The 16,985-nt window shown below is 38.0% G+C and overlaps 1 protein-coding gene across 2 annotated transcripts in view; it reads left to right on the top strand.

Moving 5' to 3' along the window:
- BAZ1A (bromodomain adjacent to zinc finger domain 1A) overlaps window positions 1–16,757 on the top strand; it is a 101,299-nt gene extending 84,542 nt beyond the window's left edge. For both annotated transcript variants that reach the window (XM_081090046.1, XM_081090045.1), the window contains 6 exons: window positions 5,799–6,046; window positions 6,138–6,364; window positions 8,367–8,833; window positions 10,213–10,355; window positions 15,263–15,350; window positions 15,778–16,757. In XM_081090046.1, the coding sequence (XP_080946172.1) occupies window positions 5,799–6,046; window positions 6,138–6,364; window positions 8,367–8,833; window positions 10,213–10,355; window positions 15,263–15,350; window positions 15,778–15,974 (1,370 nt within the window). In that variant the 3' untranslated portion in view covers window positions 15,975–16,757. The remainder of the gene's footprint in view (window positions 1–5,798; window positions 6,047–6,137; window positions 6,365–8,366; window positions 8,834–10,212; window positions 10,356–15,262; window positions 15,351–15,777) is intronic.
- Window positions 16,758–16,985: the final 228 nt, after the last annotated feature.

The raw sequence follows: 16,985 nt of genomic DNA, 5'->3' as shown, positions 1-16,985 counted from the left end.
TAAGTAAAATTAAAAAGGTCAACTTACCTTACTTATTTTGGTGGTATATGTTGGTCAAAGCCAGATATTGGTCATTTATCATATGGATGTTACCATTGCTGCCCGCTAAAAAGTTAATAGTAAAACTGATGTCTATAGCTCTTTATTTTATTTTTGTTTTTGAGGGGTTTGTTTTGAATGGGACAACAGGAAATGTAGGCAGCAATGGGTTTTAAGATAGCCTGAATATTTGGAGCAAGGTAATAAAGACTATCATTCAGGAGAGAAAAGGGGGTTCCACTTTATAAATGTTCGAGTAGAATATAAAAATTTTCCATTCTTGATAATTTTTCAACATAGCAAATTAACTATAGTAGGAATTTTCCCAGTTTAGCTTCAGATATTATTTCAGTTTTTTGATATATATATATATATATATATATATATATATTAATTGATTTCAGAGAGGAAGGGGAAAGGAGAGATAGAAACATCATTGATGAGAAAGAATCATTGATTGGCTGTCTCCTGCATGCCCTACACTAGAGATTGGCCCCGCGCCCCGGGCATGTGCCCTGACCAGGAATCGAACCGTGACCTCCTGGTCCATGGGTCCACCAACGCTCAACCACTGAGCCATGCCAGCCTGGCTATTTCAGTTTCTTAAGGAAGCAAATAAGAAATAAAAATTCTACTTATGTTCTACCTTCCCTAATATGTCCTTTTTACTCTAGGGATTAATCACATGGATAAAACTATGCTTGGGAGTATCATCATATTTCAGTTATTTTATGTAAGATTTGTGAAAATGGTTTAGGTTAATAATTGTATTATTTATAAAATTATGCTATGGTTAAACCCTTAAGCTATGAAAAATCTTCAAACTATCAATTTGAAATTAGGTAACACAAATTAATAAAGATCAAAAGGGAGATAGAAAAATAAAGAACCAAAAAAAGAGAGAGGAAGATCAATCTAGTTCTTTAACTTTTTAAAGAACTTTGTCTTTTTTAAATAATTATGACTTCACTTCCTGTGTTGCTGAATACTGGTTTGCTTATTTAGCTTTTGAAGGAAAACCTTGGTTCTGATATTTTGGAAGGGAATATCATCTTCCTAACATTTTCCTTTCTACATTTCACACCTTGGCTAATCAAACTCTCCTAAGTTTGTTTATAAAAAGTTAACATTGGTGAATTTTAGCATACTTAGATATTAGTGAAAAGATTGAGGAGGTATGGATTGCAAGATTTACAGGTTAGGAGTTTTTGTTGTTTGGATTTCCTGGAGTGGCAGTTAACAGTATAAAATCTCTCAGTGTAATAGTAGATCATATGACTCTAACAATATTTTATGTTAGTTGAATACTTTCATTTAGTAATTTCTTGAGGAATGTACCTGTGCTAGCATAAGGGAAGATAAAAGAAAAACAAGACATTTCTGCCTGTGAGCATTGTATAATCTGAAGAAGAAGCAAGGCTGAAGATAAACAATTAAGAGGAAAATTGAATCAATTGTATATTACTGTGTTTACCCTTGTTTGAATGCTATATAAAAATAGAAAAATATAGACAACCATTTATATTTATTTTATATTTAGAATAGTTGAAAGTAGGTAGGAATTGGTGGGATAAAAATTGGACCTTGAGCTTGTTTAATTTTCTTAAAGCACCTCTTTGATCAAAACCCAGTGTTTCACCAACATTTGAGTTAAAAATAAAAGCCATTCGATAGAACCAAGATGGCAGCATAGGTAAATGCCTATTATTACTGCATCCCACAGCCACATCAAACAACTAAAATACTGAACAACTGTCATCCAGAACAGCCGAAAAGCTGGCTGAATGGAAGTCCTACAACTAGAGAGGTAAAGAAGAAAACACACTGAGACTGGTAGAAGGGACGGAAACTCAGAGGCTGGTCCGGCACCTGGGTGTGCCACTTTTTTAATCGGGAAGGAGTTCGCCTCTGTGGAGGCTCCCGGAGGAGTGAGGGGTCCCAGCCCCACCAGACCACCAAGCCAGGGTTCCAGAGCTGGGGAAAGAAGTCCCTATAGGCAGTAAGAACTACGGACTGTAAAAACCAGTGTGGATTGGATCTGAGTAACACACAGGCTACTAGAGACCCAGCTGCTCCTCTTAAAAGGCTGGCACCCCAAACTGAACTTACAAGCTCCCGCTTCCTCTGTGCTCCAGTGCCAGGCGAGGTTCTGGGGGACCCAGACACGTACAGGGAGAAACTGGACGGTCTGGCATTGGGGCAGGAACTCGGGGGCTTTCTTCCAGATAGAGGTGCTCACAGTGGTCATCGTTCCTGTGCTGGAACCTCCCAGGTGTAAGACTGACTGGCAGCCATTTCTGTTTGCTTCCTCCTGGTGATTCCCTCAGATCCCCCGCTACCCAATTTACAACCCCACCCAAGTTGAGTGCAGCAGCTTTTGCATATGAATGGTCTGTCCTTTCTCAGGCTAAAACTCTGTCAAACAAGCTGCAGCTGGGTCAGGAAGCCCCAAACCTATCAATAAAAGGCCCAAGAGCCAGCACCAGAACCAGCCTGCCTTGCTTCAGAGCTGGGCCTCAGCTGTACACTTCCAAACCCAATACAAAGAGGAGAAATCTGCAGATCTCTCTGTAGCTCCTGCTGGGTGGCCCCAGGCAGTGGCTAACTTTGCACCTCCCTGGAGACCAAGAGCCAGTGTACCCAGTGGTCAGAGTGAGACCATTCCAGACTACAACTCTTCACATCCATAAGTGACACACTCCAGGGGCAGACTCAGTGAGCACCAAAGCCCCACTGAAGCAAGTCCTGCCCCATAAGAGTTTCTACTGAACAGCAGCTCTTCCATTGTAGGCACAGTTGGTCCTCATGGCCAATTGGCCTGGAGGTCAATTCCTCCCAGTGATACCAACAACAATCAAGGTTCAACTACAGCAAGACTGTGCACACAGCCCACAAAGGGGTGCACTAAGAATGTCTACCACCTCAGGTGATTGAGGAGGCTGAGCCACTGGGCCCTATAGGACACCTACGACACAAGGCCACTCTGTCAACTCAAGGAGACTTAAGCAGCTACCCAATACATTGAAACAAACACAGGGAAGCAGCCAAAATGCAGAGACAAAGAAACGTGTCACAAATGAAAGAAATAGAAGAAAGCAAACTACTGGATATAGAGCTCAAAACCACAGTTATAAGGTTACTCAAGAATCTTCTAGAAACCTCCAAGGGATTTAGTGAGACCTTCAAGGATCTTAATGAGAATGCCAAAAAAATGGAAAAGAACCAGTCAGAAATTAAGCATACACTGACTAAAATAAAGAATAATATACAGGGATTCAGCAGTAGACTAGAGGATCCCAAGAATCAAATCAATGATTTGAAATATAAGGAAGCAAAAAACACCCAGCCAGAAGAGCAAAAAGAAAAACTATTCCAAAAATATGAAGATAGTGTAAGGAGTTTCTGAGACAACTTCAAGCATACCAACATCCGCTTTATGGGGGTGCCAGAAGAAGAGAGAGAGCAAGATATTGAAAACCACCCTGACTGGTTTGGCTCAGTGGATAGAGCGTCGGCCTGCGGACTGAAAGGTCCCAGGTTCGATTCCAGTCAAGGGCATGTACCTTGGTTGCGGGCACATCCCCATTGTGGGGTGTGCAGGAGGCAGCTGATTGATGTTTCTCTCTCATTGATGTTTCTAACTCTCTATCCTTCTCCCTTCCTCTCTGTAAAAATCAATAAAATATATATATTTTTTTAAAAGATATTGAAAACCTATTTGAAAAAATAATGACAGAAAACTTCCCCTACCTGATGAAAGAAATAGACTTACAAGGAAGCACAGAGAACCCCAAACAAGAAGAATCCAAAGATGACCCCTTCAGGACACATCCTAATTAAAATGCCAAGGACAAAAGACAAAGAGAGAATCTTAAAAGCAGCAAGAGAAAAACAGTTACCTACAAGGGAGTGCCCATATGACTGTTGGCTGATTTCTCAACAGAAACTATGCAGGCTAGAAGGGAGTGGCAAGAAATATTCAAAGTGATGAATAAGAAGAACCTACAACCAAGATTACTCTATCCAGCAAAGCTATCATTTAGAATTGAAGGTCAGATAAAGAGCTTTACAGACAAGGAAAAGCCAAAGGAGTTCTTTACCACCAAACCAGTATTATATGAAATGCTGAAGGGTATTCTTTAAGAAGAGGAAAAAGAAGAAAACGATTAAGATAAAAAATATGAACAATAAAGTAACAACAAATACATATATCTATCAACAATTGAATCTAAAAATCAAATGAATAAAAATATCTGATGAACAGAATAAAATGGTGAATGAAATAGAATCAGGGGCATGGAAATGGAACAGACTGACGATTCTCAGAGGGAAAGGAGTGTGGGGGGCGTGGGAGAAGAGATTAGACAAAGATCTTATATGCATGTGTGCTTTACCTATGGACACAGACAATAGAGTGCCGAGGCCCTGGGGTGCAGTGGGAACCAGATGGGGTGGAGCAATGAGGGGGGAAACAAGGGACATCTGTATTAATCTCAACGATAAAGATTACTTTTTTAAAAATACCCTTAAATTAATTAATTAATTAATTAATAATAAAAACCATTCAAATTAATTTTCAAGGATTCAAAATATCTTCATAATTTGTCTTTTTCTTCAACTCTTCCACATTGGCCTCTGCAAGCTTATTTCTTACCATTACCAATAACAATGCACTCTGATTTATCCAGAAAGATTTCTTCAAGATCTTTGAATTAGCAGTTCTTATTGTTGCCTTCCTTGGAAGTCCCACTCAGGCTGGACTTTTCATGAAGCCTTCTATCAAAAACCAAGATAAATAGAAAGCACAATATGAGTCTGGCCTGTGGCTCAATTGTTGTGTGTCGACCCATGCACCAGGAGGTCCTGGTTCAATTCCCCATTAGGGCACATGCCCAGGTTGTAGGCTCAATCCCCAGCAGGGGGACATTCATGAGGCATAGGATGGATGATTTTCATCATTGATGTTTCTATCTCTCTTTCTCTCTCTCTAAAAAATAAATTTAAAACCTTTTTTTAAAAGAAAGCACAAAGTGAGAGGGTGGAAATAAGCCAAATGAACTATACTGCATTTTTTCCCACCTTACTAATATTTCTCTTTAGCTTTGTCTGAGGAGCCATTAGAACCATCTACTTTTTTCCTCTCCTATTGAGTGATTAATCTCTTACTTGTAGAAGTTCTGGTTCTTTTTCAGACTGCTTATTTACTCACGTTTTCAAATGTTTATTTCTTAAAACATATACAGCTATTTTATATTCTGTTTATTTTTTTTCCAGAGAGGAAGGGAGAGGGAGAGAGAGAGAAACATCAATGATGAAAGAGAATCACTGATCAGCTTCCTCCTGCATGCCTTCCACCTGGGGATTGAGCCCACAACCCAGGCATGTGCCGTGACCAGAATCAAACTGACCTCCTGGCTCATAGGTCGACACTCAACTGCTAAGCCACATAGGCCAGGCTAGCTAATTTTCTAAATTAGATCAAGATTTACTACAAAGATTAGATTGAGAACACATTGCCTAAGTTATTTTTTTAACTGTTGAAATCCCCAACCATTTGATGTACAGATTTAACATAAACAAGATGTGATTCAACAAATATTTTCTTTAACTGATATTTTTGTTTTTAATATTACCATGGTATTTTTATTAGGTATTACAAGAACTGTAAAATTTATACTGTTTAAACTACCAAGAAAATAGTTCTAGGAGATGTCTAAAATTTGCCTAGAAACTTTAATCACTTTCCATTTTTATTTAAGATGCCAGTGACAGTGGGCGTTCTTATAAAACAGTCCTGGACCGTTGGAGAGAGTCCCTTCTTTCTTCTGCTAGTCTATCCCAAGTCTTTCTTCACCTCTCCACCTTGGATCGAAGTGTGATATGGTCTAAGTCTATACTGAATGCTCGTTGTAAGATCTGCCGAAAGAAAGGTGATGCTGAAAACATGGTACTTTGTGATGGCTGTGATCGGGGTCATCATACTTACTGTGTTCGACCAAAGCTCAAGGTATTTTTTTCTTTTTCTCATTCTCAGATTGTAATTGAAACATTGAGATTTTGAATGACCAATGATTAATGAACATTATGTGACTTTTCAGACTGTGCCTGAAGGAGATTGGTTTTGTCCAGAGTGTCGGCCAAAGCAACGTTCTAGAAGACTTTCCTCTAGACAGAGACCATCCTTGGAAAGTGATGAAGAGGTGGAAGACAGTATGGAAGGTGAAGATGATGAAGTTGATGGTGACTATGAAGAAGGTCAAAGTGAGGAGGAAGAGTATGAGATAGAACAAGATGAAGATGACTCCCAAGGAGAGGAAGAAATCAGGTAAGTCCTAACATGCAATAAAAATGGAGGATTCATGAGTCTTAACTAGACATTCTCTTTACTGAATCAAGTATAAATGGAGTGGTTGGGGTTCAATTTTTTAAAAAACTAGTATGTAAAGTAATATAGTAGCATGAAGTTACCCTTGCTTTATGTATTATAAACATTCAAATTTTTTCCAAGGAAGTATAGTAGCTTTGTGAACTTTGCCAGATCATAAAATCAAGTATGAGTTCAAGGTTGGACAGGATTTCAATCAGACCCACCTCAAGGGTGATTTTACTTAATTTTATGTTTAAAGTAGCAAACAAACAATCCAGAGGATATTCGTAAGATGAAGATAGATGCAGCTTCCCAATGCCTCTATATACAAATTTTGGTTGATCTTGGCAGTCTACAGAGAGAGTGAGACTGAGAGAGAGAGATGCCAGAAGCACATTGTATTTGTTTATACTCCTACCACATCAGCACACAGAAACAGTCTATACTACCACATAACCAAGTGTTCTGCAACTTGCAAATTATGCCACCCACACCTAATCAGTGGGTTTAGGGCCGGGTTATTCCTACTATGCCAGCTATGGGGCAGTCTCTCCTTATTTGTCCCTAAAACCTTGCCCCCTTTTTAATATTTGAATCCCATTCATGTGGAATCAGGAAAGTGAATGTGAAACAAGGGCAACCTGGAAGTAACAAAGTACAAAAAGGCCACCATCCAAGGAGATTAAGTTGAGAGAACTACCCTATCAGTTTCAGACAAGTTGTTGTTTAAGATTTTATTGATTTTTTTAGAGCAAAAGGGAAAGAGAGAGAGAGAGAGAGAGAGAGAGAGAGAGAGAGAGAGAGAGAGAAAGAGAAACATCCATGTGAGAGAAACACATTGATCGGTTGCTTCCTGCATGCCCTCCCACAGGGGATCAAATCTGCAACCTGGGTATATGCCCTGACCGGGAATCGAATCCGCCGCTTATTGGTGTACAGGATGATGCTCCAACCAAGGGAGCCACACCAGCCAGGGAACAAGTTGTTTTGTTTTGTTTTGTTGGGGGAGGGGCGGGATTGTTGTTGTTTTTTAATATATTTTTATTGATTTCAGAGAGGAAGGGAGAGGGAGAGAGAGACAGAAACATCAATGATGAGAGACAATCATCAATCCTCCTGCCTGCCCCCCACTGAGGCTCAAGCTGGCAACCCAGGCATGTGCCCTGACCAAGAATTGAACTGTGACCTCCTGATTCATAGGTCGATGCTCAACTAAGCCACACCAGCCAGGCACAAATTGTTTTTTAAATAGCTCCAACTAGCAGGAGCCATATTCCCTGTAGCTTACAAGGGTAGTATTGTGTTAAGCATAAAGATGATAAAGAATTTGGAAACTTCGTGGAAATATTTTAGGTAAACTGGAAGTCTGGGTATATGGAAAGATGGATAAATGGAGGCTTAATGGAGTTATTTCATCCTTTTCTACAACTTAAAGGCAATTAAAAGATTGAATCTAGTTTTGTATTTTCCAGTAGAATCAGGATGGCAAAGAAATTCTTGATTGGTATTCAGGAACAACAGATTTAAGGCTTACTTTAATGGCAGCTATTGGCCGAAACTGTGGTAATGAAAAGTGATAATACAGAGACAAAAGATTTGCATTTTAAGATTAGTTTATCACTCTATAATCAACATGATTAAGTCTGCTTATTGGTCCTCCTGTAGATTTTATCATAGTTTATCACAATTTAGAATTTGATTTTCATGATGATATCCTGAAATCACTAAGAAAATAATAAATATTCTTTGCATTACAAAGAAATATATGAAAGCACATTTTAGATTTCCATAAAAATTTGTTAACTCCAAGTTTAAAGAATTGAGCATAGGATAAGTCTCATTAATATAGAAAAGTAATATGTAGAACTTATTGGCTGAATACTAGAACCAGGGGAATAGAAGTAATTGTACATTCATCATTGCTCTATATAATAATTGTATTTTCTAACCATATTTATAGCCCACCAAAACGAGGAAGACCACAAGTTAGATTGCCAATTAAAACAAGAGGGAGACTTAACTCTTCTTTTACAAGTCGTGGCCAACAAGATCCTAGAAGGTATACTTCAAGAAGTCAGCAGAGTACACCCAAAACATCTGTTTCTTCTAAAACTACTAGTAGAAGCCTAAGGAAGATAAAGTCTGCTCCTCCTACAGAAACTAAATCTTTAAGAATTGCCAGTCGTTCTACTCGCCAGAGTCATGGTCCATTGCAAGCAGATGTATTTGTGGAACTACTTAGTCCTCGTAGAAAACGCAGAGGCAGGACAAGTGCTAATAGTACACCAGAAAATAGTCCCAACTTGCCTAACTTCAGAGTCATTGCCACAAAGTCAAGTGGACAGTCAAGATCTCTAAATGTTGCTTCAAAACTTTCTCTCCAAGATAGTGAATCCAAGAGAAGAGGCAGGAAAAGACAATCTGCAGGTATGAAGAAGTCTGATTTAAACTATTCTTACCTAAGAAAATTGAATAATTTGGAAAGATTAAATGTTGGGATATTTTGGGTCATTTTTTAAAGGCTGTCACTAAGATATACAAAGTTTTTAGGGAGCAACCTTCCCTGATGCATAATATTCATTGAAGGGGCAGCTATTTGGAGAAAAAAAGGTAAACTATATCACTAGTATTTCTACTAGTATAGCAGGGTAGTTGTGAGAAATTTGCTAATGGAGAGACTTGGCCAATACTTGAACAGTCTCAGTATACCACATTATGACACATTTCATTCTCTTACACCTTTTTCTCCTTAAAACACTCATACTCATTATCATCTATTTGGGGCAGTAGAGAATTGGGGGCAGTACTATTGTTAAAGTGATCACAATCTATTTAATTCTAATAATTGTTTATAGTAATCTTTATCCATATAATCTCTTTATCCATTTATCTATTTAATCTTATCTTTTTTCTTTAATGTCAGTGGTAATAAAACTTTATTTCCAAAAAATGAATTGAAACAAAAAATGCTATTATCCTTTGAAGAATTATGTAGATAGGTTGTATTGCATTATTTGAACAATGACAGGAGTAAAGAATTTATTGGTGAAAAATGGGTTATAATTAGTCTACATGTTGTCAGGCTTTGGGGGGAGGGAGGAAGTATCAGATAATTTAGCTTTTCTTATCCCTTTATCTGTTTTGCCTTTCCCTAAATCTGAACTTCAAACTAGTAAACCTGAACTGTTTTTATTCAAAAACACCGCTGAAAAAATTTGTGTTGTTATTGATTTGTGAAATCACTATCCTGTTTCTAAGGACAAATGAAGGGGGAATATGTGGATTTACATTTAAGTAGAGAATTTAAACACCTGAATTCATATGTGGACTATACTACTACCCTTTTCTACTAATTCATATACTTTAGATTTCAATTTAGGTATATACTTAGATTTTATGAGAAAGCATCTTGCTTTAAGAAGATTCTCCATATAAAATTAAGATTTAAAGAGGTCTAGTTTCTAGATCTGAAGAGGTAACTTTCCAATTGATATGTTTTAGGAAATACTGTAGAATTGCTTACTGCTATTTTACTGTAGTTGAAAACATATTTTTAATAAAATGGTAAAAAATCCACAAACTTTGTGTTCTAGAATTTTCTTTTGTATTACACTCATTTTTCAATCTGTTCCCAATGAATTTTCAATGCAATTGGAAATTTATCCCAAATGTAAGTTAGTTTAACATCTCAGTATATAATGTCAATTTTGTTTGAATTTAGTTTGTGTTTATAGTCCCTGTTTAGCTTGTAGTGATCAAATATTTTGCTTTGTCATCACCTAAAGTTAATTTAATTATTTATTTAGAATCATCTCCTGTGACACTGAATCGAAGAAGTTCAGGCCGACAGGGAGGAGTTCATGAATTGTCTGCTTTTGAACAACTTGTTGTAGAATTGGTACGGCATGATGACAGCTGGCCTTTTTTGAAACTCGTTTCTAAAATCCAGGTAGTATTTTTAGACTTTATAAAATGTATTCCTGTACATTATTTAGTCTGCATGACAGTTTTGAAATAGTCCAAACACCTTTTAATCACTGCATTTTTTTTAAACACTTGAAAAGTTGGTCTCTATATTTTAAAAAAAAAGGAATTAGCATAGTCTCCTCAGTCCTTTCTAACTCTGTGACTGATTTTTTCCTTATTTTTATTTATTGATTTTTAGAGAGAGAGAGAAACATCATTTTTTTGTTCCATATATTTATGTATTCGTTGGTTGATTCTTGTATATGCCCTTACCAGGATCAAACCCACAACCTTGGTGTATCGGAACAATGCTCTAACCAACTGAGCAACTCGGCCAGGGCCCTGTGACTGATGCTAATAAATGATGACTGTGTTGAAATAACCTCAATGTTTTTTATTCAAGATAATGAATATGAATGAATATGAATAGAGTTAATTCAACTGAGTACCATTGTTGGTATTTCTATTATGTAAAACTGTGGTTCTCAAAATTCAACACACACCAGAATCACCTGGAGGACTTGTTAAAACACAGATTACTGGGCCCTACCCAAAGTTCTTGATTCACTAGGTCTGGGTTGATGCCGAACCGTTTGCATTACTGACAAATCCCCAGATGATGCTGATCGTGCTGGTCCAGAGACCACAGTTTGAGAAACATTGATTTTAAAAATAAGTACTCTTAAATAAGAGTACTAGGCCAGTGGTCGGCAAACTCATTAGTCAGCAGAACCAAATATCAACAGTACTTCTTCAAAATAGACTCGCCCAGGCCGAAAACCGACTTCTGCGCATGGGCCACGAAGTTTCAGTCGCACTGCACGTGTGCGCCCGCACGTGGTATTTTGTGGAAGAGCCACACTCAAGGGGCCAAAGAGCCGCATGTGGCTCATGAGCCTCAGTTTGCCGACCGCAGCACTAGGCTATCATAAAGCAATCATATTGCTGCTTCTTCATTATCAGTAAATGATCATTATATTTGTAAACAGATGAATTTCTTGTTCATATTTTTTTCATATTTGATGTCTAGTGTTAGTAGTATGTGTAACATCTACAGTGTTTTGTATCATATAAAACAATATTGATGTAGATACTGACAGGTGACTCATTTCATAAATAGATGATGTAAAATTATGGTATTGATAAATATATATGGTACTCTAAATGTATTAGCCTTATGATTTTTTATAACATTTTCTTTTCTCTAGCTTACTTTACTGTAAAAATACAATATATAATACATATAACATGTAAAATATGTGTTAATTGACTGTTTATGTTATTGTTAAGGTTTCTGATCAGCAGTAGGTCATTAGTTGTTATGTTTTGGGGAAGTCAAAAGTTATACAGATTTTTGACTGTGTGGTGGCTCAACACCCCTAACCCTCACATTGTTCAAGGGTCAACTGTGTATGTGTGTGTGTGCGCGCGCACGCGTGCGATGTGATATGCTAGTGATGTGATATGCTGTAGTAGAGATAGGACAGTGTTATAGTATTACCAGAGGCCTGATGCACGAAATTTGTGCATGGGTAGGGTCCCTAGGCCTGGCCAGCGATCAGGACTGATCTGTGGGGCAACTGGCAGGGCAATCGGGGGGGCCCCCACCGGCACCTGCCTTGGCCAGCCTGGCACCACCCGTGCTCCAGCCCCACGCCCCACTGCCACCGGTCACCTCCCTCTGTGTGGCGACCAGCAGGGCGATTGGGGGTGGGGGGCCTGCTTGCACCCGACTTGGCTGGCCTGGGACCTGCGGGCTGGGGGCAGCTCCTGCGTTGAGCGTCTGCCCCCTGGTGGTCAGTGCACAGCATAGCAACCTGTCATTCCACCAGTCGTTCTGCCGTTTGGCCGATTTGCATATTAGGCTTTTATATAGGATAATAAAAGTTATATAATGGTCTTTCAGAAATACAGAAGAAAAGGAGATTGATTTGAGCACTTCAGAGGGAGGGAATGGCAGAACTACTTGAAGAAATATTTAGTCTGGTCATTGAACTAAGATGGAATTTCAACAGTGAGAACTGGAATAAGGGAATTTCAGAAAGGAAGAGGGATGATAAGTTAAAGACCCAGAAATGAGAATATGGGGGATGATGGGTAGTTTGAATGGAGCAGATTAGCTAGACACAATTAGAGTATAAAGCGTCTCATTTGTCAGTGTTAGGTGATGGTTTCTGAATGAAAAAGTGACATCATCAGAATTCTACTTTGAGATTTCTAGAGCAAGAATGTAAAGGATTGATTCCAACATGGTGGACGGCAGGACTGAATTGGGGAGAGAGAGACCGATCGCACAGGAGTCTTAGTGGCAGTGGTTCAGGTTTTCCTGGCCAAAGAGCCCCTGCTACTGACACAGATACTCCCCAGGCAGGGCTCGTGCTTGGAAACCACACATCTTAAAGGTTTGCAAGGTCCTTCTTGGGAGGAGGCTGCAGGGAGCAGCAGCAGCTAGGCCCCTAGCCTTGCCTCCACCCAGAGCAGCCATGCCCCATGCCTGAACCCACGGGCACCGCCAAGGACACATCCCAGACCCCGTGCACCTGCCACAGATACCACCCAGACTGCTCAGCTAAGGGGAAGCCAGTGGGACCTCGCAGGCCTGCAGTTGATACCTGCGGGACCAGCTCTGTGGGGGAAGGGAGTACAGCTCAGAACAGGTACAATCCAGGTATGAGACTCAAGGCAGACCCAGCCTCTGGGCTAAGGAGTCCACGCCCGCTGGACTATTAGGAGCCTCAACCTCTTAGACCTCAATCAGGTTGCCCAGGGCCAGAAAGAGACAGTGACTCATAGACCTGCACCAGAGCAGCTTCCAGACAGTCCAGGATAGACACAGCAAGGGACCAGATTCAACATCAGAGGAAAACCCACAAATAGCGGACCCAAAGGTTTTTGAGTGTGTGAGTGTGTGTGGTTTTGTTTTATGGTGAGTGGATTTTTTTGTTTGTTTTTTCCGCTTTTATTTTCTTCTCATTTTTCTTGCATATCTCTAATTTCTCTCTTTCCTTTGATTCTATTCTACTTCAGTCTATTTTTACTGTTATTATTAATTTTTCTTATTTTGTTTTTATTTTTTCTCATTTTTTTTCCCATTTTACTTTTACTTATCTATATCTTAACATACCCATTATTACTTGGTTTTAAAATCACCATTATCATTTCATTTATTTTCCGTTTCCTTTTTTCCTCCTATACTAGTTCTTTTAGCTTCCTTCTTGCTTCCATATAGCCATTTTTCATCGTCTTCTTTCTCCCTTTTTTTAAATATCCCCTCTAAGTCTTTGGTCACCTGTCTTTTAGCATTCTTTTTATTTTTGCTTTGCTTTGCTTCCTCTTCTTTTTTCTTCTTAGTCTTTTCTGTTATTGCATTGAGTAGCTTAATTTTTGTGGTGTTTTTGGTTTGGTCCTGTTGTGTCTTATTCTGTTCTGTCAGCACCTATGTAATAGCTGGCACAACAGTGTAGGGGTTGAACTTCACTGGCAGCAAGTTAGAGGGGATCCCTCCCACAAATGGGACATCAACCATCAAGTCCCAGTTATAACAGGAGAGCCCAAATATCGTACACAAGGGGCATTCCTAGAGTATCCAGTTCAGGTGTACAAAGAGACTGCACCGCTGGGCCCCTCGACACTTTATACATAAGGCCATCCCACAAAGACTGGGAGGCATAACAGTTCTATCTAATACATAGAAGCAAATACACAGAGACAGCTAAAATGGGGAGACAAAGAAACAACCCCCAAATGAAAGAAAAGAAGGAATTTTTTTCTAAAGAACTGCTTTAAGTACAACCCTCGTAACACAAGTGACGCAAAAGCAACCTATCAGACAGAGTTCAAAGTAATAGTTATAAAGGTGCTTAAGGAGCTTAATGCGAATTACAAGGAACTCAGTGAGAATTATAGCAGTGTATAAAAGGAAATGGAAACCATTAACCAGAACCAGACAGAAGTGAACAATAACATATCTGACATCAAGAACACCACTTGGCTCAGTAATAAACAATATTTACATAGATTTTTTAAAAAGAATATAAAGTATTCATTAACAATGAATAGCATCTTATAAAATTTAATCTCAGTTTGACTATTTTTTAAGATTTTTTTAAATTGATTTTTAGAGAGAGAAGAAGGGAGAGAGAAACGTCGATTTGAGAGGGAAACATCGATTGGCTGCCTCCTGCATGCCCCCTGCTGGTGATCAAGCCTGCAACTCAGGCATGTGCCCTGACTGGGAATTCAACTGGCAACCTTTTGGCACATGGGACAACACCCAACCAACTGGCCATATCAACCAGCGCTCATTTTGACTCTTAACTCATTTTTCCTGAGTAGTTCTTGTGCTGACTTAAGTTTTGTTGCATACATGTTTTTCTTTATTACAAATGCAGTAATATAATTAAAGAAATATTTTAATATGGTTTTATTGATAGTTTAGAGAGAAATAGAGAAGGATAGAGAGATAGAAACATCATTGAGAGAGAAACATTTATCACCTGCCTCCTGCATCCCCCCTCACTGGGAATAAAGCCCAAACTTGGGCATGTGTTCTGACTGGAAATGGAACGGGGGACCTCCTGGTTCATGGGTCAGTGCTCAACCACTGAGCAACACTGGCCAGGCTAAAGAAATTTTTTAGATACATATATGTAAGTATATATAAAGAGAGACAGAGAAAGCACACAAAACCATAATTTTCTCACAAAAAACTTTTTATAGTATCAAATAGGCTTCTACAGCATTAAATGACTAAAATGTATTATATGGTTTTAATGAAATAATAGAATTCAGTGGTTAACACAGTTGCTTTTCAGTGCAAAACCTTCATTTATTTGACCACTTATCTCTGATAAACTTTTTAGGAGAGATAATATTTGAATTATCTTACAGGTTCCAGACTATTATGACATCATCAAAAAACCCATTGCCTTAAATATAATTCGTGAAAAGGTGAACAAATGTGAATATAAATTAGCATGTAAGTAATTTATATGTATATCTTTTTGTTGAAAGAGGTAGAGGCTATTTTTCTTTTTACCTTTATGATAAATTAATGGAATTGTGTAGATGACATCCCAAGAGGTCTCTCAAATGCTTGTCCATGTATGTGGAAATGAAAGACGGATGAGGATTAAGTGAGTTAAAGATATTTTAAAGACTCTGATCTTAACAGAAGTTACTTACTGAAACTATGCAGTTATGCCTAATTGCATAGTTTCAATAAAACAGTTTTAAAGTATTTGTAGTTAGAGTTTTAAGCTTCAGTTCTACTACCTTGTTTCCAATTTCTAAAGAAAAAGGTGGGCTTCTGTTCCTTAATGACATTTCTAGGTATGATACAAATAAAACGTTTAGTTAGAAGTTATAAACTTTCATTCTAATTTCATTTGTGTTTTTCTTTCCAGCTGAGTTTATTGATGATATTGAATTAATGTTTTCGAACTGCTTTGAGTACAACCCTCGTAACACAAGTGAAGCAAAAGCTGGAACAAGGCTTCAAGCATTTTTCCATATTCAGGCTCAAAAACTTGGACTTCACGTCACACCTGGGAATGTGGATCAAGTTAGCACTCCACCAGCTACAAAAAAGTCACGAATCTAATTTTGTCCTTCTAAAGGATATATTTGAAGAAAACAAATTATTCGTGAAATGGAACATTAAATCATGCTACAAAGCAGACATATATATATATAGCAATAACAACTGATTGACCACTTTGATGTGTGGCCTGCACTATATTCTCAATTTTAATATTAAGCACTCAGGAGAATGTAGGAAAGATTTCCTTTGCTACAGTTTTGTTCAGTACCTGATAACTTTGACAGATGTATTGGATACAGTACTGGTTTACAGAGGTTTTTGTACATTTTGAGATCATTCATGTGTCCCAATATCTTGGAAAATATTTTTTCACCTGTGATTTATTTTGTCATTGATGACTTTTCTTAGACATGTGGTATTAAGAGAGATTTATCTACACAGATAAATCTTCTGCTTATAGCACAGAAAAAAAAAGTGTATATGTCTAAAAATCTTTAATGAGCACATTCTTTCAACACTACACATGAATGAATCTAATTTTATATCCTTGAAGTGCTGGACCAGTGCTGGCTAGAGGTATTAAGTCTGAGTTTATTAACTAGATATTTATTTAGCATTCAGAGTTAATTTGTGAATTTGTTTTGTATTTATAAAATTTGTACCTGGAAAATGTTCTTTAATTTTTTAAACGTTTTATTGTTTTTGTTTTTTCTCTTAACTTCATTAATGAGAATTCAATAAAAGGTAACACCCTTCCTTTTCCCTGACAGTTCTTCCAGTTTTACAGAATAAGTTTCTGTGTACAACTTTTTAAGTGTACAAATAAAGTGATACATTTTTTCAAATATTCTGAATTTCTGGAATTTTTAAAAATCAGAGTTGGACTTCTATACATGATACATACAGACCATAGGAGCCAATGTTTTATTGTACCTGAATCTTAGAACAGTGGTTTTCTACCCAAGCCCTTTAGGAGTAAGATACCTCCAGTATGTAACAGTGAACATTCTATGGCAGGGGTTGTCATTAAAAGGAGGAAAGTAAGTTTGGAATGTGCCCACTTCGTTAAAA

Source organism: Myotis nattereri, assembly GCF_964212035.1.
Source record: "Myotis nattereri genome assembly, chromosome: 1".
Classification (NCBI taxonomy): domain Eukaryota; kingdom Metazoa; phylum Chordata; class Mammalia; order Chiroptera; family Vespertilionidae; genus Myotis; species Myotis nattereri.
This window is presented reverse-complemented; position numbering and strand designations above follow the sequence as displayed.